General features: G+C 45.8%; 1 protein-coding gene across 1 annotated transcript in view; it reads left to right on the top strand.

Moving 5' to 3' along the window:
• The window catches only part of OVCH2 (ovochymase 2), a 1,298,878-nt gene that overhangs the window by 1,003,441 nt on the left and 267,535 nt on the right, over positions 1-27,902 (top strand). Inside the window, exon 17 of the mRNA XM_069623602.1 lies at positions 1,785-1,854. Coding sequence (XP_069479703.1) covers positions 1,785-1,854 — 70 coding nt within the window. The remainder of the gene's footprint in view (positions 1-1,784; positions 1,855-27,902) is intronic.

Below are 27,902 nucleotides of genomic sequence, written 5' to 3'. Positions count from 1 at the left end.
CTTGAACAGACATCACGACTTCATGAGTCACTATACCAAATAACAAACTCACTCTATCCACTCATAGAGATTCAGAGACCACAGCATCTAAACCCCACACTTCATATTGAGTTCGCTGAGGGCTTTCATTTATATCGGACTCCAATGCACCAGGCCCACTAGCATCTCTGAGGTAAAGGTTTGTTGCTAGACTAACCTAGCCCTATCAGCCCTTTAATGCTACAGCCCCACAAGTTTTCTAGAGGCCTGTGAGTGCCCCTGCCTCATGTAAGAATATGCCCTTTCCATATCGAATATAAAGAAACACAATCTTGATATAATGTTCGACCACAGACTTGCGACATCAGCCTCCATGAATCAAAGGTCAAACACATAAGTGGTTTTGTGCCCCCTCCCTACCGGCCGTCTAGAAGCAACAGCCTAATATGTGGGTGACTGTGCCATCGCTGATTTTGCAAAGGAATCAGTCTGACAGACACCGACCTTCAACTGGAGTGCACCTACTTCCTTTCTAAGTGCAGTCTAACAGTGTTTCGTTCTCTCACCTGCCCCCAAATAGTAAAGTGTGCCGTTATGATCATGAGAACTGAAATTAATGTGGTCAACCTTTGAAGTGCATTCCTGTCTGTGGAATAATATAGGCACAGAGAAGGAATTCCAGAAGGGACAGTTAAATCATTATGATGTTCAGTTCCATCCTTGTACTACAGTTCCATTTACTGTGCAGGCATTTCCTGCAACGCAAATGCCACAGAGCACTTTTCCTTCCCCACATATCCTTTCCCGCCACTTACTGCACCCAGGACTTCCATGGCCACATCATCTCCTGGATGCCCAGTACCTACCTGAAGCTCAACCCCTGCAAGACTGAATTCCTACTGCTGACCAACAACACTGAACACCCTGACATCCAGAACTGGCTCTCTGCTATGAACCTCGAGGGATTCACACTTGTCTTTTTTGGATCAACGCTTTACATAGAACAGTTATCCATTTGTAGTATTAATGTTGAACTCTTCACCAGCCCACACCTTCCATTGCTGGTTGAACTTGCTGAGATCTAGGGGAGGGACCTGGGGAAGAATATCTGACAGGCAGAGATGACAGAATGGTTGCAATTATTTTGAAGAGTGGACTCTATTTGCCTCCAGTGTTAAACAAGCAAACATAATGAGAAGGCCTATGGTTCTTCGTCACGAATTGTGAGGCAAATAAATACTGACAGTCCCGCCAAGGGATTCCCTCTTCTACGGGAGGCTAAAATGTATTATAGATCAGCTGATTGACATTTATTTTGGATGTTGGTGTGCACGTAGAAATAGTACTTTTTTCTATTTTTATGTGTATCACTAAAATTTAAAGTAAATCTTAATCAGCACGTCGAAATGATGTTGAGGCTCTTTCAGCGGCAGCTGTGCCCACAAGGCTGCAAAAATCTTTTTCTGGCAGGTTATTGCCTAGCAGGAGCCAGTCATTTTAGGCTGCACTTGGCATTGGACGACAGCACCTGCAAGGCTATACATTACCTATTGTCTCTTAACAGCCCTATTATCGTCATGATTGAGGAATATGAGGCTGGACGTACATCCTACTGCAGCACCAGAATGTGTAGTGTTATATCTTACCATACGTCAACTTTGTCAGACGTACAAAACTCGTTTTTTGAGCATTTGAAGCTGCACTTCACATATGAAAGACAAACCATATTTACTTTGCCAATACTTGTTTAATTTGATGCCCTAACTTCGCAACTGTAAAAACATACACATGTATTTTTCTTACAGGGACCAATACAACGACATGTGGGTTGCAATTGCTGGGGCTCATGACATCAGTGAGACAGGTCACCATCAGGTAGGCTCAATAGTTATCCTTGCTTTTGTAATTGGATGCAGCAAACGTGTACATGAACAAAATCTCTTCAGAATACATTTGTATGATATATAGTACTTGTTGGCAATAACTGGGGTGAATGTGGCGTGTCTGTGTGCCCCAGTGCCTTACTAGCAAGTATACATTATTTCTCTTAGGGTTTGACTCACATAAAGACAACTCAAAGCATTTTTTGTTTTGTCTGATAGGTGGTCAAGCCCCCGTGCACAACATGTTCCTATAGTGTTCCTATAGTGTTAGCTATTGGATCCATGTAAATAGTACCCTCTTGTCACCCAAAGCAGTGCAAACTCGATCTGCTCTCAGGGTCACTTACTCTCAGGAGAGAGTGTATATGGTTCAATGGAAAATGCACTAGTTTCACTTTGCAAAGTACTTCTCCCCCCAGCACCGAAACCACAGGCATCAATTAAATGCAGCAACCCTCTGTTGAAAGTCCAGGTCTAGGGAGAGGGGACAGTTTAGACATTTTGGTTTGGGCTAAGGGCACCCCTTTGTTAAATACAATGTGGAAAGAGTAGTGAAAATTGGGAATTTCGTTTTTGTGGCAAGGACACCTTTTTGTTTAAATGCAATGTTTTGGGAAAGGGTATCAGTTGGGAATTTTGTTTTATAGGCAAAGACCTTTTTGTTTTAAAGACAAGGTTTAGGAATGTGGACCATTACACATTTCGCTGTTTTGTGGCCAGGACACCCCAATTACTTTATGTGACTATATCTTTTTTCCTGCTACGAAAAAGTTTGGAAGTTTTGAAGTCTTCCAAGCTCCCCCCTGCATCAATCTATTTGGGAATTAATAAAAAATTAATATTCTGTCAAAGATGCTAAGGGTTTACACAGTTTGTCCCCCACCCACTATCAAGGGAAAGATTAAGGCAGGCAGATACCCCCCACCCATTCAGTTTTAAATGGATACATTCTACTTAAATTGGACCTTGTTTTTGGGGTGCTCAGAAAGGACAGCCGGGCTTTTCTGTCAATGTACAAGGCCTGGTCATTTCAGTCGGCTGTTGGCTTCCCCAGTTTCCCTCTGCAAGGCAAAGTTTAAGGCCTCTCAAGGTTAAGGCCTCTCCAGCCAGGATGGTTGTAGGCAGTTGTCTCAGGATACCCCCAGGGGCAGTTATCGTTCAAGATGTTTTTTAGACAGAATCTTCCCAGTTCTGTCCCCTCTTCCTTTCTGCAAGTACTTTTTACTCTGAGGTCAGGAGGTGTTAACTTATTAGTTCTGAATATTCATTGGACATTTATTCTCTTCCTCTTTCCAATGTCCAACCCCTCTCTGCCCTGATGGAGTTATAAAGCGGAATTGATACCAAGGATGAATCCACCCACCAAAGTTGTAATTTAAACCTTTCAGATTTCTCATCCTAAAGTCCCAGCATGGCAACTATTTTTAATTTCCATTTACCTGCAACAATATATATATTTCTAAACTCAGCAAATCATGGCAGACCGGATGTTATGACTCACGTGTTCACATAATGCTGCATGCATAATTTGTGGTTTTTCCTCAATTACATCAAAACAATCCCAGTGAGTATCATCAAACTTTGCCACCAGTTGTTCTGAGTCTTCGCTTTCATCCACTTTCTGGGAAGCTGTGATCACTTTTTAGCTTGGTACCAGAGTTCTAAAATTACTCCCACAGAACCGCCGTGAAATAATCTTTGATATGACACCTGGATGAACTTTCTAGCCCTTAAGATGATAGAGAACATCACAAAAATGTGGTTCTATCGAAATTACAGTGGCAACATAAATGTAACATATTCTCTCATTAATTCCATAGCTAGTTTAAGGTTCACATTAGCTCTGTTGAGTTGCATTTTCTTGAAATCATGCAGTACAAGGCTGTATGTACATGTTGGTTTTGCCCTGCAATAAAATGATCAATCTCTCCTTGTGAAGGCAAATGCCAGGCTCAAGTACTGCATACACAGAGATTGCATCTCTCTCTGACCGTATGGTCACATTCCTGTCACACAAGAACTAGGCTTTAAGACACTGGGCTTCCTGAGGGACAACAGAGCCAAGCAGATTTGGACACATTAAATCCTTTGATTCTTACTGAAGCATTCTGCATAGCAACAGCCTCAGGAATTGAAACTCAAAGCCATCCATTTCCTAGGCCCAACAAATCCTGTCTCATTTCACCTGAAAGAAAATAGCAGGTTCACTCTGACATGTATTTTGCATGAGAATCCTATTATTCATTTTAATACATTGCGTCTCACCATCACACACCAAGTCTTTTCCCAGATATTTTTATTTTAGCATGGGAAAAATGTTCTTCTTGTCTTGATTTAACTGCAAAGGCACATTTAAGACCCTTAACATGGAGTCAATTTCTGAGCTGGTGAATGCCACATTTCCCAGGGAAAATGAGTCTTTCATTTGTCTGTGGCAGATATCAGTTAAATCCTGCTGATGTTGCTAAGCCAACACAGTGATGTGCTTTTCCCATGTTACAATCTCAATTACAGGCTCTCTACCTTCACCTCTAACTTTCAGTGTTATGCAATGACACGCAGTGTTGTGTGCCATCCATTGGAGGAGCAGGAGCCCCTCCACTGCAGGAGCAGTGCCCCTGCTCTCTAGGTGAGCCTGGGGTATAATTCGGAAGATAAGGTAGGCCTCTGGGCTTATTTGCTGCCATCTGCGAAATGCAGCTTCCACCCATCCGTCAACTACTGAAATACAGCTTGAATTCTGCTTTGTTCACCTGATTCTGTGAAATCAGCGTTCGCTCTCTATTTCTGACGAAAACGCCACATTTCGCCTATATTTTTGCTGTGCCTCCATTGCAATCCACGTGGCACAACCAGCCTAAAATGGCCGATCGCAACTACGTCTCTGCAGCCTGGGCCTGACTTCCTCCAGGTACTGCAACCCTCGCTGTGATTGGTTCATTGCCCCTTCTTCATAGCCAATCCTTCGCCGGCAGGCGAACGCCGGCCCACCCACGAAGGCACACACAATAGGGCTCATCCCCTGTCCCGAGCCCGTCCAGGGCCAACAGAGGCCAGGGTCAGGAACTCTGCCCGTTTGCCTACAGACCAGCTACCCCCTTCGCCCGGACTACTATCATTCCTACTGGTAAGCATCATGTCAGCTCCAGAACACAAAGATACCTAAGGCACCACTCCTACGGTACTCCCCCCTCCCCCTGCTGGGCGGGCCCTAATTGCTGAATTTTGCTTCCCTCTGCTATTGTATCCTTGTGCATACTCACACTATCTTCACCAATATTTGCCCCACGCTGGCTTTTGCCATAACCTATATGTGAAGTCCAGCTCACTTTGTACCATTGCACATGCATTACTGTTTTTACCCTGAGACTGTATCAACTGCTGCCATGGTCACCATAACACTGCTCCCAATAACTAATATATCCACAAACCTGCGCAACTGTTGCATCGCCGCGCTCAGCCCGCTACGTCAACATCGAAATCTCAGCCTTAGTCAATAGCCTCCAGGTATACACCTCCTCGCTAACTAACCTAGCCTTATAGTGTCGGTCACCTTCTGATGTGTCTGCAATACTTGCACAAATACCTGGCATACCTTCCGGGGATATCTGCCTTGTTGGCACTGCGCCTCTGCTGCCTTGACACGGCTGGCTGCTGCTTGATCCAAAGACACGCAATAGCACCGCTGATGCTAACTATCTCCGCCTACGTTGATCCTAATCGCCCATTCCCACAATATAGTCAATATATTCATGCTGACCCAACCTGTTATCTTTGCGACTATCTTGCCAGCACTGCCCACATCATGTTCAACTGGCGACTTCTGTTACCACTCAGCTTGTTTTTGCCTATATCATGTGTAGCTTGTGTTTACTGTGACCTTTCGCCAGCATTGTCCATATCTCACTTAGTCAGTGACCTGCGACTAGCATTGCCTATATCTGCATTGCCTATATCATGCTTAGCCTGTGTTTACTGTGACCTTTCGCCGGCATTGTCCATATTACGCTTAGTCAGTGACCTGTGACTAGCATTGCCTATATCTGCATTGCCTATATCATGCTTAGCCTGTGCTTACTGTGACCTTTCGCCAGCATTGTCCATATTACGCTTAGTCAGTGACCTGCGACTAGCATTGCCTATATCTGCATTGCCTATATCATGCTTAGCCTGTGCTTACTTACTGTGACCTTTTGCCACTTCTGCCCCCACTATGCTTAGCCTGTGACCTGTTTGATTAGCTTGCCTGCACTGCCCTTATCACGCTCAGCCAAAAGACCATTCTGCCTGCACTGCCCATGTTACTCTCAGCCTGTGATCTTTGTGACCTCCCTACCAGCTTTGCCTATATTACGCTCAACCTGCTATTCCTACGACCATTGTGCCAGCACTGCCTGCCCTATGCTCTAGTCTGCCTGCCCTATGCTCTAGTCTGCTCTAGTCTGCGACTAGTCTGCGACTCAACGCGACCATTGTGCCAGCATTGCCCATTTAAGGCCTTAGCCTATGGCTACTCCCCGCGGACCCTACATAACTCCCTACATGGTACACTTACCATCTGCTAGCCTGTCCCCACACAAACTATGTATATGCCAGTTACTTACACGGTCCTACTAAGGACAATCCTCCACCTACTCACCACTATAGACCTTAATATGCCTTACACTCTGCCCTTATCAGCGTCTGTGACACCCCCTAACAATACCACTAAACTAAACGACTTGATTACTAGACCTTGCAATCTCTCCCAAAGAAACATCAAACTTCGCGCCAGACTCCCCAAAATCTACAAACCCCCAGCCAAACCCCTACACCCCCCTCCTACTAATTCCTCTAGAAATCTGAGAGGCCTCCAGCCTAATACCATAACTTCATTGCACAAAACTACTAATACTCAGCACCCACAATAGCTGACTTAACCCGAGGCCCCACCACCTACTCTAGGCACCACCACAATACCCTGGCACCACCCACTGAGACCACTCTGTCCGTTATAAGAGGAGCCCTAATAAATGCCCGGTCTATGGTGGCACATGCCACAGAAATAGCCGATTTAATTGTAACTGAAAAAATGGATTTCATCGCTATCACGGAATCCTGGCTTCACCCAGCAATTATGTTAGCCATTCCGGAGGACTATACCCTCGTAAGAATAGACCGCACTAACTCCCGAGTCGGTGGCTTAGCCATAATTGCCAAAACTAGCCTAGCATTAAGACTCGCCCCTCCATTTAATGTAGATTCATGCAAATCCCTGACCGCCAAACTTACCACATCTAGCACCCAAACTATATCTATCCACCTAATCTATAGACCCCCAGACACCCTAGGCTCCTTCGAAGAGGACCTCACTAGCATCCTATCGGATAACCTCAAAAATGCCTCACCAAGCCTTCTATTAGGAGACTTTAACCTTGGCTACAAAGACCCCTCAGATCCCAATGCCACACAGATCAATGATTCTATCGAGGAATTAGGATTTACTCAAAAGGTAATAGGCGCTACACATACTAAAGGTAGAACCCTTGACTGGATAGCAGAGCACAACTGCCATAACACCATTGCTCTAGTCCGACCACCATCTGATCTCCTTCTCCCTAGAAGTCACAGCTCCCCACCAGGCCATCAATTTAGCCCCAGCCATTCCCACTAGGAATAAAAAGAATATTACATGCAATAAACTCATCCCACTAATCCTCCCTACCTTGAATTCTCTTCCTGCCTCCACAGACCCACTTACCTTGGTTGACGAGTACAGTAAAGTAATGCTATCTGCCCTAGACACTATAGCACCCCTGAAAATTAGAAAGAGCAAACAGAAAAAACATGTCAATACATGGTTCTCTCCCCACCTAAAAGCCATCAGACTTGAGAAACGTAAATGCAAACAAATTTGGAGACATGACCCGTCCATTACTAATAAAAACAACCTCACAAAACGAGCCTCCTTGTACAAAAAAAAATTATCCTTGCTAAACAAGAATCTTACAACCAGCGCATTACCCAAGCCAACTCTAATACTACAGAACTGTTCATAATTCTTAAAGAAATAGAAACAACTATCCAAGCCCCTGACACATGCCTTAAGGACAAAAACTGGTGCACTAGCATTCAGAGTGCCCTAGTTAATAAAATAGCGACCCTTCAGGCAAAAATTACCAATAAAAGAGACTCCCTCCTTCGCGCCTCCAATCCCAATAATACCATCGCTCCCTTGCCCCTGAACACCCCACCCCCGCCCCCTCTGAAATGCCTACACCCCTTTTCAACTTCAAGAAAGTATCCACTCTAGAAGTTGAAAAAGTCATCCTAACTCTAAAACCATCTATTTGCCATGGTGACCCCTGCCCACCACAAATCATAAAGGTTGCTGCACGGGACCTCTCCCCATTCATAACTAAGCTTATAAATGCCTCCTTCTCTACCGGCACCATTCCCAACAACTTGAAACAGTCTTGGGTCCTCCCACTCATAAAAAAACAAACCCTGGACCCGTCCATTCCCACTAACTATCGCCTCATTACTACAGTACCATTCCTGCTGAAGATCCTAGATAAGGTGGCGTACCTCCAAATCCAACAATATCTGGAATGTAACCACCTTCTAGGAGTACGTCAGTCAGGTTTCAGACCTCAACATGGAACGGAAACTGCGCTGATCGACCTTAAAGCACAAATAGACACCCTGAGAGACAATGGCAGTACAGCACTTCTACTATTGCTCGACCTTTCAACGGCGTTTGATTTGGTCAACCAAAAGACTCTCTGCCAACACCTGGACTCTGCTACCCACTTCTCACAAGAAGCTATAGGCTGGATCCAATCCTCCTACCTTGACAATAGAACCATGCAGGTCTTCGCACCCTCAGCTGCTGCAGACCCTATACCTATTACCTGCGGTGTGCCCCAGGGCTCATGTGTTTTACCCACCATCTACAACATTTCTACAAAGCCCCTTTTTGATGATCTCGATGGCCTGGGTATCACCTACACTAATTATGCAGATGATACACAGATCCTCATCCCGTTGACGGGAGATTATAACAAGGATTTACTCACTTCATCCAGGCATGGATGGCATCTAATGGACTATGCCTGAATGATGAGAAAACAGAACTCCTCATTGTCGGCACCACGGCTAATCTTAACAAATTAGGTAATCTATACTCTAACTTCATAATAGACAACAATAGCATCACAGTAGCCAAGGAAGGGAAAACTCTTGGTTTCTACCTAGACTGTACACTCACTTTAAAAAAACGAGTAAATTCCATGGCCTTGTCCACCGCTTACACCTGTAAGTTAATCAGAGAAGCTAAGCCATTCCTTACTCCTAATAATTGCAGTACTCTAGCAAGAGCTTTGGTATTATCCAAACTGGATTATTGCAATGCCCTTTACGTAGGGAGCAACAAATACATTACTAATAAGATCCAAATCTTACAAAATAATGCTCTGAGAGCAGCGCTCAACATTCCGAAGAAAGCCCACATATCTAACCTCAGAAGATCCTGGCTTTCCATAAAAGACAAAATCTTTCTTAAATCAGCCTCTTTGACTCATAAATGCCTACACATGGCCGCCCTACTGTACCTCACCACTAGATTCCTAGAGAATCCACTAACCGCCCTTCCAGAACAGCTACCACCAACTGATTTCAAGTGCCTAGATTTAAATGCACGAAGAAAGGTGGCAGCAGCTTCCCGGTCACAGCTGTCCAAAACTGGAATTCACTCCCACCTGCCTTAAGAGAAGACATGCCCTACCCACACTTTAGATCCAACCTCATCCACTGGATCAAGGAACATGACATCTGACTCCTCACCACTCTATGATCACACTATTGTCCGCCTCTACTGAACTATAACCACTGTCTGTTGTCCGCCTCCACCACAAGTGTCATCTGTATGACAATTCTCAGCATTTTTTTAATGTATTGTAATGTAACACTCAGCATTGTTTTTAATGAATTGTAATGTAACACACAGCATTGTAACCCAAGCTGAATAATCCTCTTTTGCTTTCTGCGCCCTAATACCCTCGAGTCTGGTGTGCATTATAAATAAAAAAACAAACCAACAAACACAGCTGTCTTTCAGGCTACCCTCGGCCTCTTCCTCCTCCTTGTTCATTCCTGACTGTCCGAAATGCAGTCTTGGTGTGCTGCTAATGATCTCTGCCTCGATGCCAGTAAAACAGAGATCGTCCTCATTGGGATCCCTACTCCCGCTTTCTAAATTTGTCATAGGCTGGCCTCCCTTAGCCCTGTGCCCCCACCTGCAAGTGAGGCAAAAAATCTGGGGGTAATTTTTGACTCCAATCTCTCTCTTCTCTTCTCACATCTCGGACATCCCCAAAAAGTCCCACTACCAGCTGCACCTCCTCAGAGGTATTCTACCTTTTCTCACTTTCCCCCAAAGGCTTGACGTCTCCAGAGCAACAGCCTCTTTCCCAATCTTTCTACTTCTACTCTCTGTCCACTACAACTCATCCAGAACAGAACCACAAGATTTATCCTTGGCCTCAAGCCCAGAGACCACATCTCTCCAGTGGTAAAATCCCTTCACTGGCTCCCTGTGGCTGCTAGGATCAAGTTCAAGGACCTCTGTATAGTCCACAAGGTTTTCTGGGGGCGGCGCCCACACTACCTACAACGCTCTCTTCCTAAATACTCTCCTTCTAGAGCCCTCCGCTCGTCCTCCTCCAACTCTTTACGGTTGAGCTGTTTCTCCAAACAGAGATTTGGGTGTAGATCTTTATCTTCTGCATGTGCCTCCCTCTGGAACAGCCTCCTGCCTCTCTCCACCTTGAGCCTGAGCTCCTTAGGTTCCAGAAACTACTCAAGACCTTCCTCTTCTCTTCCTCTTTCTCTCTCTCCTGCTAATCTCTTCTCTTTTCTATGGACTCCGAAAATGGGGATTTACACTGCCATGCTGTCACTTGTAATCACGAGGTAAACCCATGGGACCAAATGGCAGTAACGCTAATCAATTTTGGCCGTTAGTTCGGCCGAAATATCCGATGTGCCTACCTGAGGGTGAACAAGGCAGCTTTCAGTTGACCTGCTACTGCCACAGTATTCCTTTTTAGGGGGTTCCTTGATAGAAGTATGAACCACAGGACTACAATGTCCAGGATACCTTGCATCTCAAACTCAATGTGGGGACAGACCCATTTTGAGGAATACAAAAAAGAACCAAAATTTGTGAACCTGCAGAATAGGCGGGGTTGGGGAAGTTCAGTAACAGAGAATTCCTGTGAACTGACAAAAAAGGAAAGAGGTTTATGCATGCTCCACTTCGGTCATCCCTGCATGACGCCGCCTTGCATGTGGAGACGTAGAAGACACAAAGCACAGCACCGTGCAACCCAAAGAGGGAGATTCTGAGAGATTCCAAGATGGCACCAGCTGCTATGTGCATGTTTAATTTCTTGTCCGATCACATTGGCACGAAATTAGATGATCAAATAATTAGCCAACTCGAAAACCCTGCTATTAATTTCCTAACGACGGATGTTAAGAACCATTTGGGGAATGGCCAGTCAGGAGCAAGAGTTCAAACTGGAGTGAGGTACAATGTATTAGTTATGCAGCCGGATGCCAAACCCCAGTCTAATGATAAAACGGGGATGGGCAACCCAAGAGGGAGAGAGAATCCCTGAGAAAGCAGACGTTCTTGTTCATGCTCCCTGGCTGACAAGTGAGAGACCAGAGAGAGAGAGAGAGAGAGAGAGAGACGCTAGATCGAAGCAAGGCCATCAATGTTTGGGAGATAATCATCAGCCCACAGTCCAAACCTGGAGACCTCGGAAGTGCTGGTTTGCCAGGGTCTTTGATAAGGTGCTCCCACCCTGTGAGGGACATGGAAGGCCAACACCATAAGGCCTTCCACCAGCAACCCTGAGTTAGTTGGGTGGGGGACTGAGCCCATGTAAGCACAATGTCAGTTGCCCAAAAAGCACATACAGTGAGGAGGTGAGAAATACTGCTTCAAAGCAGGACATACATACTGCAACCCACTGTTGAGGTGGCATTGTGCATGAACCCCAAAACCGCAAGGCCTAGGAGGGACTGTGCATGTATCCTGAAGTCATAATGTCTAGTGAATTCTAAAGTAAATGAATTCCGAAGCCATACATGTATCCCAAAACCACATGGTCCAGGACAGACCAGCTGTGACAGTCCAGGAGATTCCACACTAGAATACTGAAAGCCTGAGGTCCATGAAGTGCCACTGCATGCACCTTAAAACCTAGGGCCGGGAGTGATAGCCACAAGAACCCTGGAAGTATAGGACAACTCATGATTCTTGAAATCCACGGGCCTGGAAAGACCATGGGCCTCATTACGAGTAGCCCGGTAAAAGCGGGTTCATTACCGGCATGCCGGAATGAGCGGGTCTGTGCTCGTATGAACCCGCTAATAGCGGGTGATTACGAGTGCGCGAGCACGCACGTTTCGCCATGCCGGTAATGGCAATACCGCCATGCCGCTAAAGGCCCTCCAACCCCCCTATACCGGCATCGCGGGACCCGCCCATAGCGGTACCACCTCATACCAACCCCTAAATACCTGCACGGTAATACCACCATGGTAATACTGTGTTAGCAAAAAACGGACCCGGAAATTACGTCATCGTGCAGGAACGGGAAATGGGCCGGCGGCCATTTTTAAAAACACAATCCATTGACCTCCTCCCCAACCACCAGTCCATTTGTGTTGTGCTGTGCCAGAAAATACTCAGGATGTCCAAGGCAACCATGAAGATGACCCCCCCGGAAGCGGAAACAGTGTTTCTCTGACGCTGAGCTTAATATGCTGGCAGACACCCTGGCCCAGCATGCAGACATCATCAGGTCTAACGACATGAAGCATGCTGCCCAGATGAAAAAGAAGCAAATCTGGCAGGAGGTTGCCCAGAGGGTGTCAGCTGTGGGAACCAACCCACGGACTGTGCGCGACTGTCGCAAGCGGTGGGACGACCTCCACCTCAGGGTGAGGAACATCCTGGCAGTCAACAGGAGGGCCACCATGGCGACAGGCGGGGGGCCACACTCACCAGCGATGCTGTTGCCATGGGAGGAGACAGCCAGTTCATTCATAGATCCCGAGTCTATAGAGGGATTCGGAGAGATGGAGATGTGTGCCGCATCATCCCCAGAAGAAGGTGAGTGACCTAGCACATCCCTGTAGGGTAAACCATGATGTGGCACAAGTGACGTGGAAGTGAGACTAGGCAAGGCAATGCATGTCCCAGGCCCACATCAACATATCCAGTCAAGAATGCGTGCCACACTCTGCCACACACAAATGCATGCTGAGTGCCAATCCCAACACAGGGGCAACATGATTCGATCGTGCCCATGTAACTCACCACACAGGCACCATATCAATGCCATGCCACCAGCCATGCATTGATTGCCCACATGCCCCCTCAGAACACCAAATGCCACACCCCTGTAATAATTGGATGCATGAATGAATGAACATATCACAGCGCTATAGAATATCGCTGCCATGTGACACCATCACTGATGACCTGCAACTCTTCTATCCCCCAGGCACCGATGAGGAAGATGGCAGGCAGGACAGGGGAGCAAGGGCATCTACATCACGGCAAGGGACAAGGGCCACCCCCACCCCCAGCCCGAGAAACTGCCCAGACCAACAGGCAGTGTGCCAGACCAGGCAGAAACCCAGCAGGAAACACCTGCAGCCAGTGTGGGCCACACACATGGAGTCCAGCAGCAGCCACCCACAACAGTGGGAGGTGTTTCCGTTCCCGCACCGCCAACCACCGCCGATGTTGCGGATGGTGACGCGGACAACGAGGGTGACACAGTCGTGTCCACCACACCCACCCCAAGCCCCATTACCACCCTCCCCCCCATACAGAGGCCGACAGCAGCGACGATCCCTGCCTCCACGACTCCGATCTCGGAGAGTCCGACATATGCCCCTTTGAGGAGGACAGTTCCCTGGATGTGGACCCCACGCAAGCACCATCCACCACCCTGGCTACCACCACCCTGGCTACCACCACCCCGGGTACCACCAACCCGGCCACCAGAACTCCCGCTACCAACGACTCCTTTGAGGCTCGCTTGTCGAGGGTGAAGGCACGACAGGAGTCGATGCTAGACCTACTGCGGCAACATATTGCCGATGGGAAGGACTCCATGAGGGCCATCGCTACAGCCATCGCTGCTAACACTGCTGCCGTTGAGGCGTCCACAACTGCCATGAGGGAGTGTCTGGGGGCAGTTACGCAAGCCCTGATGTCCAACCTGCCTCAAATGCAGCGCCCACACCTTGGAGCAAGCATGGGACCGGCCACTGACACGTCCACTGCTACGACCCCTTCGACCTCAGCCCCCTCAAGCCCCATGCGAATGACCCGGAGGAGTGCACGGCGCTTGGACATGCCACCCCCGGATCCCAAAAAGGCAAAGAAGTAGAGTGGCCAGACAATGCCGTTGGACAAATGGACGTTGGTCAAGGGAACAATCTTTGGTGTACATTTGGGGACATTTGGGGTTTGTAGGGTGGTGAGGGAGTTCACTGGGGTATTTTTGGGGTTTGTAGGGTGGGTGAGGGAGTTCACTGGGGGTTGTGAGGGGAATGTTTACATTATTACATGTCTGAAAAATACACCCGTTGTGTGCAAGAAAATCAATGGCTGGACATACTTCATTTTGTGCATGTACATTTAATGTGTGATGGTGTACAGTGGCGAACTTCAAACAAAACAAGTGTGCATGTCCACATGCAGCCAGTGTGTCACTGGCACATGAGTTCATGGTCCCTGCGTTTCAGAAGTATTCGCGGATTAGTGCTTGGCGTACAGCATGGCCATCCCGTGCATCACGTACTGGCAGGGGGGCTCCTTCGCCTCCGTCTCCATCCCCTTCATCCTCACCCGTCCCATGCATGTCAATGTCAGGTGGCAGTGGTACATTCCTCCGGACGCACATGTTGTGCAGCATGACACAGGCCATGGTGATTTTTGCCACCTTTTCAGGCCTGTATAGGAGTGCCCCACCAGACCTGCTGAGGCAGCGGAACCGCGCCTTCAACAGGCCAAAGGTCTGCTCAATCACAACACGGGTACGGGTGTGCACACGATTGTACTCCTCCTCATGGCTGTTCTGCGGGTTCCGCACAGGGGTGAGTAACCATGGCCTCACGGGATATCCTCCATCACCTGCAAGCAGACACAAATAGGCGTGTGTCGCTCTGAACTGCCACCTTCAGGGAGCACAGCCATGGCGGCAGCTATTTGGTGTGGGCATGCACATGTCCTTGTACGCATGCAAAGATGTTACCTAGATGCAATCTATACTGTCATGAGGTGTGGTAGTCTGGATGGTGTTCAATAGATGATGCAGGGTGTAATCATGCATGTTGAGGCAGATGTGCAGTGCTATTGCAACAATGTTTAGCCCCCAATGCATGCTGTTCATTCTCCACTATTTATAGTCACACTGACCACATTGCCACAGTTGCCATCCTGTTGATTCATGCATTGCTTGCCATCACCATGGTGACCTGGTTGTGCCTCTTACTTGTTGACATCGATATGCATTATTTGTGATATGTGGCCCAGTGATGTCATGTTCCGTTTGAATGGTTCAGGTCAGGAGTGTTTAGCTCTGCATGCATTCTCCAATCACCAGCTATTGCCACCCAGGTGCAGTATTCTCCCCCTTTCCCACCCAGGTGCAGTATTCCCCCCCTTATGCATCCCCACACATCAGTGCCCCGAAGCACTGCCATGGGACGGTTGTGCAACTCACTAAGCAGCCAGGCACGTGGTCCAGCATGTCGCTCCATGTGATGGGGTAGCGTGGAGTTACGCAGTACCACGGCATCATGTGTTGATCCAGGGTATCGGGCACAGCAATGTGTGATGATCTTGCAGGAGTCACATACCATTTGCACATTGATGGAGTGGTATTGCTTGCGATTGCGGTACACCGCCTCTATGGCATGGGGGACTACCAATTCCACATGGGTGCAGTTGAGTGCACGACACAATTGTGCATGCCCGCCAGTGCATGGAAGCCTACTTTGGTGTCTGCTATCTCCTGGGCAGTCCGTGCGAGTGATATGTGTCTGCTTGCGTGCTTCAGGAGGGCATCCAGCACATGGTTCAACATGCGTGAAAATAGTGGCTGTGAAATGCCATGCAGCTGGCCCACTGTGTGTTGGTAGGTGCCTGTGGCCAGGAAGTGTAGCACAGACACCACCTTTAGTAGCGGGGGGATGGCAGTGCGTATTTCAATGAGGCTGGCAATGTCGTTTTGTATCATGTCCAGTATGGTGGTGATGGTGTCACGGTCCAACCGGTACAGGACGTGGATCTGCTCAGGGGCTAGGTTGAAAGGGCTGGGTCTGGTGCGAGGGATTGGTGGTTGCCTATGAGGCACTGCTGCCTGCGCTGGTGGTAATTGCTAGGCCTGTCTCACCCTTCTTCTCCTCCTGCGTCTCCTCTGTGCTGCCTGTTGTTGCTGCTGTAGTTGTTGTTGTTGTTGTTGTTGCTGTTGTTGCTGTAGTTGTAGCAGTATGGGCATGTCCTCCAGCACCATGATTGCAACAGCTAGTGGTAGCATGTTGGTGTTGGAAGGGGTGTGGGTGTGCTCATTTTATACTGGCCCAGCCTCCATTGACTCCACCTGTGGGGATTGTGTGCACCTGTGGCAGTTGCCTTGTATCCTGATTGCTGTTTGCGGGTGGTCCGCGATGCCTGTATGGCCGGCATCATGCAGCCCGTGATTACCGGCTTCGCGATGCCGGTATTTGCATGTCTGCGTGGGTTGGGATTTCTCCCTATTACCGGCATGCCGGTATTTGCTCCCTGAAGGGTGCCGCTAATACCGGGTTTGCAGATCGGAATACAACGGAGCGGTAAACGATACCGGTATTACCATACCGGCATCGTTTTTGCCTTACCGCCAACCTCGTAATGAGGCCCCATGTGAACAGCATAGTACTTCAGGTCCATAAAGGGCTGTTTGAGAAACCTGAAAGATAGGTCTGACTGAGAAGAGAATCCATGTCCAGCCAGGAGCCGGCTGAGAAATCTGAAGGACCTAGGCCAAGTAAAGGCACCTTGTAAGCAAGGGCTACCCAAAGAAAAAGAAAGGACCGCATCCTGCCCTAAGGATTCAAGCACCAAAAGAGGCTGTCAGATACTGAAGATGTGGGAGAAACAACTGGAACAGTACAAGAGTGGCTGAGGTCTTTAGCAACCTCGGTAAAAGCAAAGAGACCAGGAATTCAACCAGTTTGTGATCAACCGAGGCCAGAGCCAACTCAAGTGAATATGATATTGGTGATATTAGAATAGGGATGGACTTTTAAAGATTAGGTTGTGAACTTTCAATTGGGCCAATCCTTTGAACATGTGTTTATAGAGTAGGGTAGCCAGAAGGCTATGTACTCGTTAAACTTAGGCTTTGAATATTTATTTGGCCACCATTTTGGATAGACTTTTGTTAAATAGACGTGTGCATCTCAATGAGAGACAGAAACTGAAAAACGTGTTGGGATAACAACCATTACAGAGACTAAAAGCACCTAAAGTGTATGCCACCTGATGAGAACCCCACTTTATATTGACCCATCCCATACCATGTCTACCTTTGAAAGTCTTTTATCATTTGTAGTTACTTTCCCTAGATTAATAGGTGTTAATCCAACCCTTACCTGAGATATGTGTTGAATATAAAACCCAACATGTTGTGAAACCTTAGTACATGCCTTGTGTATAATTTGCTCAGTCTACAACAGCACTCATGACAAAGAAATGTAAAGCACACACAAAGGGTGACACTGACAGAAGTTGGTGGTATTGAAAATGAATGGGAACTACTTTTATTTTTCACTCTGAATTGTTCCATTACTTTTTACAGCGATTTTCTTTGTTCTGTTAACTGTTGCTTTTGCAGTTGCACCATCCCTCTTCCTTTTATTTGAGACTCTTTGAAGATAATCAGTTAACGTGGGCTCCTATTAAGCTTGTAGACATTAAAACAATGTGTAAAGAGATGTCAGGTGTTGCTTTCCCACTCCTATGTGGATAGCGAGCAGACTGCAGAGACAGCTTTCTCTGCTCCAAGAGACACATTTTGGTAAGTATTGTGTACAAGCGGGGAAGCACATATTCATCACATTATGCTTCTGTTTTGTTTGTTTTGTTCTACTGAAAAGTTCTGTCAGCCTTGAGTGGTGTGTGCATGTGCACATAAGTGATGACTGAAGTGATGAGAGAAATCCATGGATTTCGCAGCTAAGATTTGCTTCCAGAATATAGACTTGGTTATCTTCGCAGTGACAGCCAATTGTTGACATTCACTGTCTGAACATACTTACTGCTATAGGCCTATTTATTTAAAATGATAGATTTGGTATCCCAGAGATTTCCATCGTGAAAACATTGTTCTGCTCAGCTGGCCCTTTCTTCTTGGCAAATTCATGCTGTATTTGCCACTGCTGGTTCCTGCAATTGTTTTTCTTTTCTTTAGCGGAGAAAAAGTAGAACTTTTTCAATATCACTTTAAAGGTAACTTTTCAATTGAAGGACAGCACAGGACCTTGATTGTCTAGTGGCTGCTATTCAACTCAATTATTTTTCACAAGGACAAGAAGGGCAGCTTCCTGAATCTGTTCAGGGAGTATGTCTCTCTTAGCCAGACCATGTGACCAAGTGTTCATAATTACATGGGTTAAGAACTGTATTTGTAAATGTCTACTAATATCTTTGCAGAGAGAGTCTCAGAAAGAGTTAGGTATAAACATACAAAAGCAGTGATCCAACATCGACAGCCAGCCGAGCGGTGTACTCTGTTGGTGGAGGCTGCTTATCTCGTCCGCTGGCCCTGAGGTTTCTGTGTGTTTGAAAGTTAAGGGACTATAGTAATACATGTGCTGGTACAGAACCCAGCATTTACCACTATCCTTTTTTTACTGACTTGTTTTGTAAAATGTTTTCAGTTAATGGCACAGCGCTAATGTTCCTAACTAAAGAACCACTATTATTCAAAAGCCATTGCCTCACCTGCTCCAAAACTCTTTCCCACAATACATGCTCCCTTCTTCCTCCTGCTGGTTTATTAATCTCTGTCCAACTGCTTCTCTGACCTCACCTGATACAACTTCCTGTTTTCTACCAGCTTCTCTGCTGTAGTGCTCGGGTTGGAGTTGCTTGCAGGTAGGTTTTGCTTTTCCCAGCTTTTCTTCTTGCTTCTGATTCTCTTCTTTCTCTTGTGTGCCATAATCTGATATAGGAAAAGAACGCTGGCGTGCATAGGCACTGAGAGGCAAGGCTGGAGACAAGGTTCTGCACATAGGCATGCTGGCAATAAAGGGGGGCCAGAATTGACATTTGCGTCTCGTGTGCCGAGTCTCCCCTCTCTGGAGCTGGCTCTCGCTCTGTACCTGTCACCACCCGTGACAAGGGGTTCTTTACCCCAGCTGACAAGGTCAATGACTTGGCCTTGTCACAAGGAGATCATGCACAGAACATAAATAACAAGATAAGGCAACTGTTGTGGATTCAGTAATGAACCCCCACTTCCCACACCAACAAGATCCCCCACCAAGTAAGGCAAGTCTCTTTCCCACCCACCGCCAGTCAATACACAACATGCCTCTAGCCTCCGATGACTTTCCCAGACACAGCACAGTCTCTGTGATCAAAACTTTCCAGTGAATGCAGACTACATTTATGCAGGCACTTATTAATTTATTGAGCCAATTTATGTAAAATAAAACTAAAACAAACACACAGTAAAACCCTGTATGTGTTCTTCCTCTGTCGCTCTGTAAGCATGAGTACCGGGGGTCAGACCTGCAGGAAATCAAACTAGGCCACGTCACTGGACATCAGTAAACATTAGGGATACACTAGGCTACCTATCGACAGAATTATTACCTGAGGACTGTAGGACTAAATACCCAAATACCACCAAGAAAAATTAGCCAATGCTCCAACTCCCATCACCCCGCCAAAAATTGTCAATGATACGAGATAATGGGAGTTGTAGGATAACACATCTCTTAAGTTACATGGTGAGTAAAAGGACTGTTCACAGTGACCAGATGACTACTACTCATTGAAAGGTGCAGTATTGCGCAGCCAGAGCCTTCTCACTGCACCATGGCTGCCCCCAAAATCACCATACAGATAAAAGAAAGACTGCACCCATGCTGTCTTCAGTACACACTGCCTGGCCACAGTAGCAGACTAACGTGCTGCTTATCAGATTCAGATTGACGGTGGCTCGTGGGCAGAGGGATGTTTGCTCCTCCAAATAGAGGAGCACCCACGTGTGTCACTGTGGCAGCTTCGGAAGTAACATTGTGCGTTACACACCAATGGCAAGCATAATAATTCACAACAATCGTAGTTAGGCAATGCATATATACAGGAGAAAGGATCATGCCCTACATGAGTGTTCTGTGGTTTTTGAGGGTGCTGTATAATGTAGAGTACTGTCGATATGAAAGTACTGCAAGGGGAGATTCAAAAAGCATTATTTTTGTTTTGTTTTAATGTTTTAGTTAATAAAGTTTCCATTTAGACCTTTTTCAATGATGTCACTATGAATTCAATATAAACCGAAAAGAAAAAACAAATAATATAAAATAAATATACAGTCTTGGTAAAAGGTTACTCGTGTCACATTCAGGATTAGTCAGTTATCATTCCTTCATTAGGAGGGGTTCCTTGTTTGTTGGGTGATTAGTCTGCAATTATTCTTTTTGCTCTTTGGCTTGGTCGCAGGTTGCTTTTTCAATTATCTCGTTCCAGTATTGCACAACTCGGTAAGTCAGGCTCTTGTAGTTACCTCCTAATATTGTTTCCCATCGTTCTTCTTGAGAGTTGCTACAATTTTCCAATGAGAATATTTTTCTTTCTGTATCCAAGGATGCACACTCCATAAAGATGTGCTAAGATGTTTCTGGCTGCTTATCATTTTTAAAGAATCAGCAAAAGTTCCAATTGTTCGGGATTTGTTTTGTTTTTGCCAGAAACACCAGAGCCTAAGGAAGGTATCGCTCGTCTTTCGACATGGTAAGAGCTCTAGGTATTTCAGTAGTTGATTCAATTTTCTAGCGTGCAATTGAGCGAAAGTTTGTATTCAGCTTTTTTCTCTATGGTATGTATCCAGTCTTTTCGCTGGATTTTTCTTTTGACTTTGCATGCTCTACACTTCAGTATTGCTTCTGTAATGCCCATAGTTATCCTCTGCTGTTTGCATGCTTCTTTCCATGCATTTAGTATTGAGTTATTGATGGTGTTGGAACCAGTCCGTAGTAATCGCATAGCCGGTATGTCTTCGTTTACCACCGTTTTCCTGTATAGATCCAATGTTCTCCATGTTACGATGGAGTCTAGAGATTGTAGTGCTAGCACAAATCTAATTTGCTGTACTGGGAAGGTGGGTTGTAGGGATAGCACTTTTCTCCAGAAACTTCCTTCTAGTATATCCCAGACTTGCCATGGTAAATTTAGGAAGGATTCACTTCCGTATGTTGCTATCGCGGTTACTTTTGTCGATAAAACATAGTCACATTTTGCAAGAAAATATGCCATATTTTCTATGGAGAATTGTTCCTTGCCGAGCCAGGAAGTCGATTTTTGTCATGAGATGATCTTTCCATAAACTTCCATTGGTGCTCTGATCAATCCATACTCCTAGGTATTTTGTAGACGCCACAGTTTCCAATTTTGTCTGTTGTAAATAGACTGTTGGTTCTTTCATTTTTTTCCCATATTTTTTATTAGGGGCATTAGGTGTGATTTTGCCAAGTTAAAACTTAGATCGTTGTTTTCGGCATAGTTGGAGAGAGCGTTCACTCTTTTTTTGCATGCCTATTATACTGTTTAGAATGGGACAATTGTTGGGTCTTCAATTAGTACAATATCAGTGAAGAATTGTGAAAAGATACAGGTCATTTGTGACTTTCTGCTGTGTTGGACCTTACTATACATTATCCCAAGTAATAGGGTTACCTCATCCCTTAATGTACCTGAACGCAAAGGTTGGGACAGCACCTTTCACAGCAGAATATTATTTGTGAGTGAGTAACTGAGCAAGAGCATGACTTTTTAAAGTACTATAATTTAAGAGTTTAACATGTAGTTTATTTTCAGTGTGTGCCTGTAGGCGGTATTCGACCATCCGCACGGGAAGAGTTTGCTCGCCTGGGCTTTTTTTGTTTGTTTAAAAGAATGAATGATGGGAGATCAACCTCTAAAAATATGTGGGGCCATTCCCGCACATATTTTCCACGCTCATCACACAGCAGAAAAATAGTCATGTACTCTGGGAGAACACAGTTTACCAGCGCCGCCCTCCCCTGTTATGTGTAGCTGACACCTGACAGCCGCGGGCACGTGGGCAGCCTGATTAGGATTTTAAGGCCCCATGGATTTGCATCTCCATTGTCAAACCTTGCTGGTACTGGCAAATACTGAAGAATGTTAATTAGCAGGCCTCAGGAGCGGCCTGGGTGCAGGAAGTGACAATGGAGACCTTACTCCAACACCTCTTTGTAATGCAATGCGTCAACTTGGTACTAACTCCCCTCCTTGGGATGAAAGGGCAGTGAATATAATATCTAGAGTGACTCCTTTCAGAGCAGGGAAGTTTGTGAATTGTAGGAGACGAATGTCTGCCTGCAACCGCCTACTTCAAAGGAGGGCCATGCTGTGATCAAGCGCTGCATACTGCTCAGTTAATTAGGGAGACACTTTGATGTACCGCAGACAGGAAGATGGGTAGGATTTAGAAGTATATGTTGTTATCCTTCTCTTGTCTGTTGCCAAGCGGTCTGATTTCGGCCTGAAGCATCACTGAAGATTGTTGGTGGAGACCCAGGATTGACTCACTTAAGTTAGGCTTGGCCTACACCAATCCCTGGGCCCCATTTTTCTTTAAAAGAGGGCTGAGCCCCTCACTGATCAGATCATCTGAAGACTTTGCAAGGATAAGAAGAAGGACTCATTTGGGCCCAAGCTGAAGGTACTGTCTACCTTACATATTTCGCCAGTGAAGAAAGGCCAGGAGTTCAAAGAGGGAAGACAGACCCCTCCCCTAAACATCTCCCAGGGAACAGAGGGAGATAGTAGACTCAGAGGACCCGTCCAGCAGTTCCGGAACAGGTATACAGCCTGCACACAGCGTGCCCTGCTAGGTTCTGACAGCAAGCTTCCTAGGTGGTAAGTGCTGGAGAGTCTCTGGACAAAGGACATGGCCTTTGCCTGCTAACACCCTCTTGAGCTTTGGGGCGTCTGCCTTGAAAGGACACAAGCACTACAAAGAAGCTAGGAGGAGGGCCACACAAGCATCATCCAGCATCCATCTTTTTAAGGCCAATTTCGAGACAGTCGAGTCCTCGAACCGCATCCGGCTGCATTGTTGACTGCTGTCACGCCGCAGTCACCGGAGCTGTCCGAGAAGCCTCGACCAGCATTCCAGATCTGCCAACCAGCACAGAGACAATGATTCTTGGCCCTTAGCCACCGCACTGGATAGAGTGCAGACGTCCATCCAGCCTTGCTTGCCGAACTGCCTGCCGCTTGGTACCCGCAGCTGTCTCCCGCCACTAACTCTGTCTCACGGGCTGCAAAGCACCCTGGAACCGCCTCTATGCTGTCGAGCAGCAAGAACTTCTTCAGCACCAGGTACATTGTGGTTCTGCCTACCTGGTCCTTCTCTCAAGGCCCCTAGAGACAGTTACAACCCTTTGCCCCTTTGGTGTTGAAACCAAATAACCTTGAACAGTAAGACTGATTGCTTTACCATCTACCCTTCTGTCAGCATCCAGCGTGCATCCCTTTCCTTTGTGAAACTGTCTGTCCTCTGTGTTCCTTTACAGTGTGGGTTGTATTTGTAGTGTGCTAGAACTGTCTGTTGTAGTAATAATAAAGTAGATATTTTTGGTTCCATGTCATTTCGCCGACCCACTTTTTTCCAAAAGGTGTTTTTTGCCACGGATGCTTTGCTGAAAAATATCCCAGAATATTTTTTTTTTAAACTTTTATTTTTTGTTGGCTAAAGTTAGCAGCAGTTACAGATATTGAGCATCATTTACAAAATCAACTAATTAGAGTCTATTACACATCAACGGACAGTGCATACAAGGTTGTTTGTTTAGTACAGGGCGACTTAGCAAGTCCATAGTTTGATTCAGCCTTATGTGGCCAGAGAGGTGGGGGAGTCGGGTGCCTCTTCGGTCCGTTTGTTAAGGTAGTTGCAGAATGTGGGCCATATATCTTTAGGGCGTGAACACGCAGGCAGAGATGAGATGTAGTCCTCCTCGCAAGTTTGCGTCCAGGTGAGTGCGTTCAGCCACATTTTAAAGGTAGGTGGAGATGAGCGTTTCAAGAACTGCAGTATACATTTCTTGGCCACCATATTACTTACATTGAGAAGCTTGGACACTTTCTTGGCATTGTTTTTGTCCCACACCCCAAACAATACACCCAACGGGTCTGGGTCCACTACAGTTTCCACAATCTCAGAGAGAGCCCCCAAAATCTACATCCAATATGCATTAAGCGCGGGACATGACCAGAACATATGTGTGTGATCTGCCCCCTCAAGATGGCAACTAGGGCAGGTGTGTGTCTGGGCCTTGGCGAACCTATTCAGCTTATCCGGGGTATAATATACCCTGTTCAGTAGTTTGTACTGCATACATCGGAATCTGAGATTTAGTGAGACACTGCGCGCGTGTAGGCACATCCTTCTCCACAACCCATCTGTGATCTCGAGGCCAAGTTTGCTGGCCCATTCTCTGCGCGCCCAGGCAGATAGGTCTGGAGACTTTTTCATTAACATTTTATATATGGAGGAGACTACCCCCCGGCTATTACTGGAATTGGCTATATAGTGCAATTCAGGCGTTTCTGGAGGTTAATCCGGGTAGGATGACCACATGGCGCGGACAGTTGCCCGCAACCTGTAGTATTGCAGCATTTCCAGCGCTGATCCGGAGTGGCCACGACGCCACATTTGTGGAGTGATAAACGTACCCCCCGGAAATAGATCAGATAAAGCCTGGTATGCCAGCTCATGCCATAGATGAGAGAGGAGCTTATCATGTGTGCGCTCGAGCCCGGGAAACTCCCAAATGGGGTGCCATTTGTAGTAGGGGCATGGATCCGACAACAGGTCAAGAAGACGGTGGCATGCCATTAATGTGGGTGCACTGGGGTCAGCCGCTGCATCAGTTTCGTACTTACGATGAAGGACAAGTGACATGGTGTGTACTCCAGCCACCGCCAGCTTTTCCAATTTGACATGAGGCAGAGCTGTTGGGTATTTGTACCAGTGTGATCGAAAAAAATGTAAATTATTTTTGGGGGGTTCCCCTGCCAAGCCTCCCTTAATTTAATTATTTGTTGTATTTAACCTCCCCAAAGCCCTTCATTTACCATTCCCAACCACCCAGAAAATGGAGATGGGAATTTTCTGCAAAACACACACGGCAAAACACCTGACGGAAAAACGGGTGTCGGAAAAAAAAGGACCTGATACCATATACAGCCTTGACTGGACAGTCCCTTTTATCATTGGGTAATAATTGTATTTTCACTGTATTGCAACTAACCAACGATCCACGACATTGTGGAGATAAGCCTGACGTTCCGTCCACATTGCCAAAATTGGACAAGGAGGTCATATAATTCACTTGTATTCCAATCTGTTCGGATCCCTTCTGGTGTACTAAAGGTGTGGGGTTGATTGATGGTTTAGAAACCGATATTCTTTACTGCACCACTGGTGCCCCGGAAGTTGCTTCATCACAGCCTTGCCTGGAGAACATTGACACCTTGGTAAAGTGGCCTGGGGCCACCACATGGATGTGGTTCTCATGCAGGATGTAGGGGTTGTGAACACTGTTGCCTTGTTTCACAAACCCCTCTAAGACTGAATTCCGCTTGTCCTGTGTCCTTCCCCAGTTCTTTTTTATTTTTAATTTTTTTATTTTTATTTTTTCAACTCTTTATTTAGGATTTTCAAAAATAATTACAATTCAAAACAGGCAATCATAAATCAACAGTAAGAGCATAACAGAATATAAAATGTAATAACTATAACAAGTCAAATACAATGCCAAAGAAACACTGTAATCCTGAATTAACAATTAAACACTAATCAATTATCCTAAACATTGCTTTCACACTGAAACAACAAAAACATAACATCCAAAACATCACAAAAATCAACCCTCCCCTCCCACCACCCACCACCCAAAGAAAATGAACAAACGATGCAGAAAAAATAATTCTGACAAAGCATCAGTCATAAAACTAATTAAATTTGCTCCATTGTTCATTATAAATGTCCTCCTTGGGTAGCTTACTCAATTTCACTGTCTCAAAACGAGAACAAATTTGCAGTTGAGTCAACCAATCTTCTACACACAGCTTTTTCCTCGTCTTCCAGACTCGCAATATTAATCGGACAGCAACTAAAGAGATTTTATCAATCCAACACAACATCAGATATTCAAAATGACTCACCCCACTTGAAGATTTCAAAAGCACTGCCAGTGGATTTCTAGGAAAAGAGATCCCACACACCAAGTCAACCCTATCCAAAACTTAATTCCAAAACCCCATTACCTTTTCACAATCCCATAACATATTTAACAAAGTTCCCCTCTCTTTCAAATCAGCCTTTATCCTAATTGGAACGTTCCACATACTTTCCCAATCCTCCAAAGGTATAACCTCTCCAAGTTCTTCAGACCACAAACGTCTCAGTTTATCCCATAGTACTAAGGAACAATCATCAGTTGGAAAGAGCTTCAAAAAACTAGACACCCTATGAGGAGCAGTAGAGAGAAGATTGCACCTCTCAGGTCTCTGCACCAAATGCAGGTCAATCATCTGACTCCTTTCCAACATTAAAGCAGCCAACAAATTATACCTTCGCAATTCCTTCACATGAAGGCCAAATACAACCCTCAAATCCTCAAAAGATTACATACCCCCATCATACCAAATGTCTCTCAACAACAATATGCCCCTATTAATCCAACTTCTCCAATTCAACATCCTATTGTTAATCTGCAAACCCGGATTCTGCCAGATGGAAGCTTCCTCATATAAATATAATCATTGTCCACCACCAGGAATCAAAGAGACGATAGCATCTTTAGTAACCATCCCAGATTGTAATTTAGCCACACACTGAGGCAACCTACCAAATGAGTATAAACTTTCCACGTGGAAAGGACACAACATATATTCCTCAATCCTAGCCCAAAGTGGAACCACAGGACTGTTCATGGAGTAATAAACAGACGATTTCTTTAATAGGAAGCCATTGAAATAATTCACAAGAACAGGATAACCAACGCCACCTTCTGAAATCCCTCAAATCATTAGATATCTCGGTATCTTAGGTCTTTTATTAGCACCCCATAAGAATTCTTGAAACACTTTATCCACCCGACCAAGAGTTTTCTTAGAAAAGACTGAATAACATATAAAACACTGAATAACATATACAACCTTAGGTAAGACTACCATCTTGATGGCATTGACTTTAGCCCAAACCGACAATGGTAGTCTGTCCCACTTACGAATCTCCTTCCAAAGAGTTTCAATGACTTTAACAACATTGAACTCAACCAACCTCCTCAGATCCCTAGTAAGATACACACCCAGATACTTCCCCAGTTCTATCAATGTACATCTCTCCTCTGCCACGGCTGCAACACTGTGGGCATCATCCCTACAGTATCACATATTATGGGTGGTTTTAATGGATTAGGTTGCTATCATGGAGCTCTTGTCCTTAAACACGCATTACCTTAATACAAAAACAAAATACTAAAAACTACAGAAACACACACTACAAAAACACGTATCACCTTAATAATCAGGGATAATTGACTTTTGCATCCTAGGTAAAAAGAAATCACCCATTGAAAGTCCGAAAATCCACACCTTACTAAAGCAAGAGGCCAGTGGCAACCAAACCTAAATGCAGGGCAGTAACACATGACTCGATC

The sequence above is a fragment of the Ambystoma mexicanum genome, chromosome 11, assembly GCF_040938575.1.
Source record: "Ambystoma mexicanum isolate Mex_15411 chromosome 11, UKY_AmexF1_1, whole genome shotgun sequence".
NCBI classification, from domain to species: Eukaryota; Metazoa; Chordata; class Amphibia; order Caudata; family Ambystomatidae; genus Ambystoma; species Ambystoma mexicanum.
This window is presented reverse-complemented; position numbering and strand designations above follow the sequence as displayed.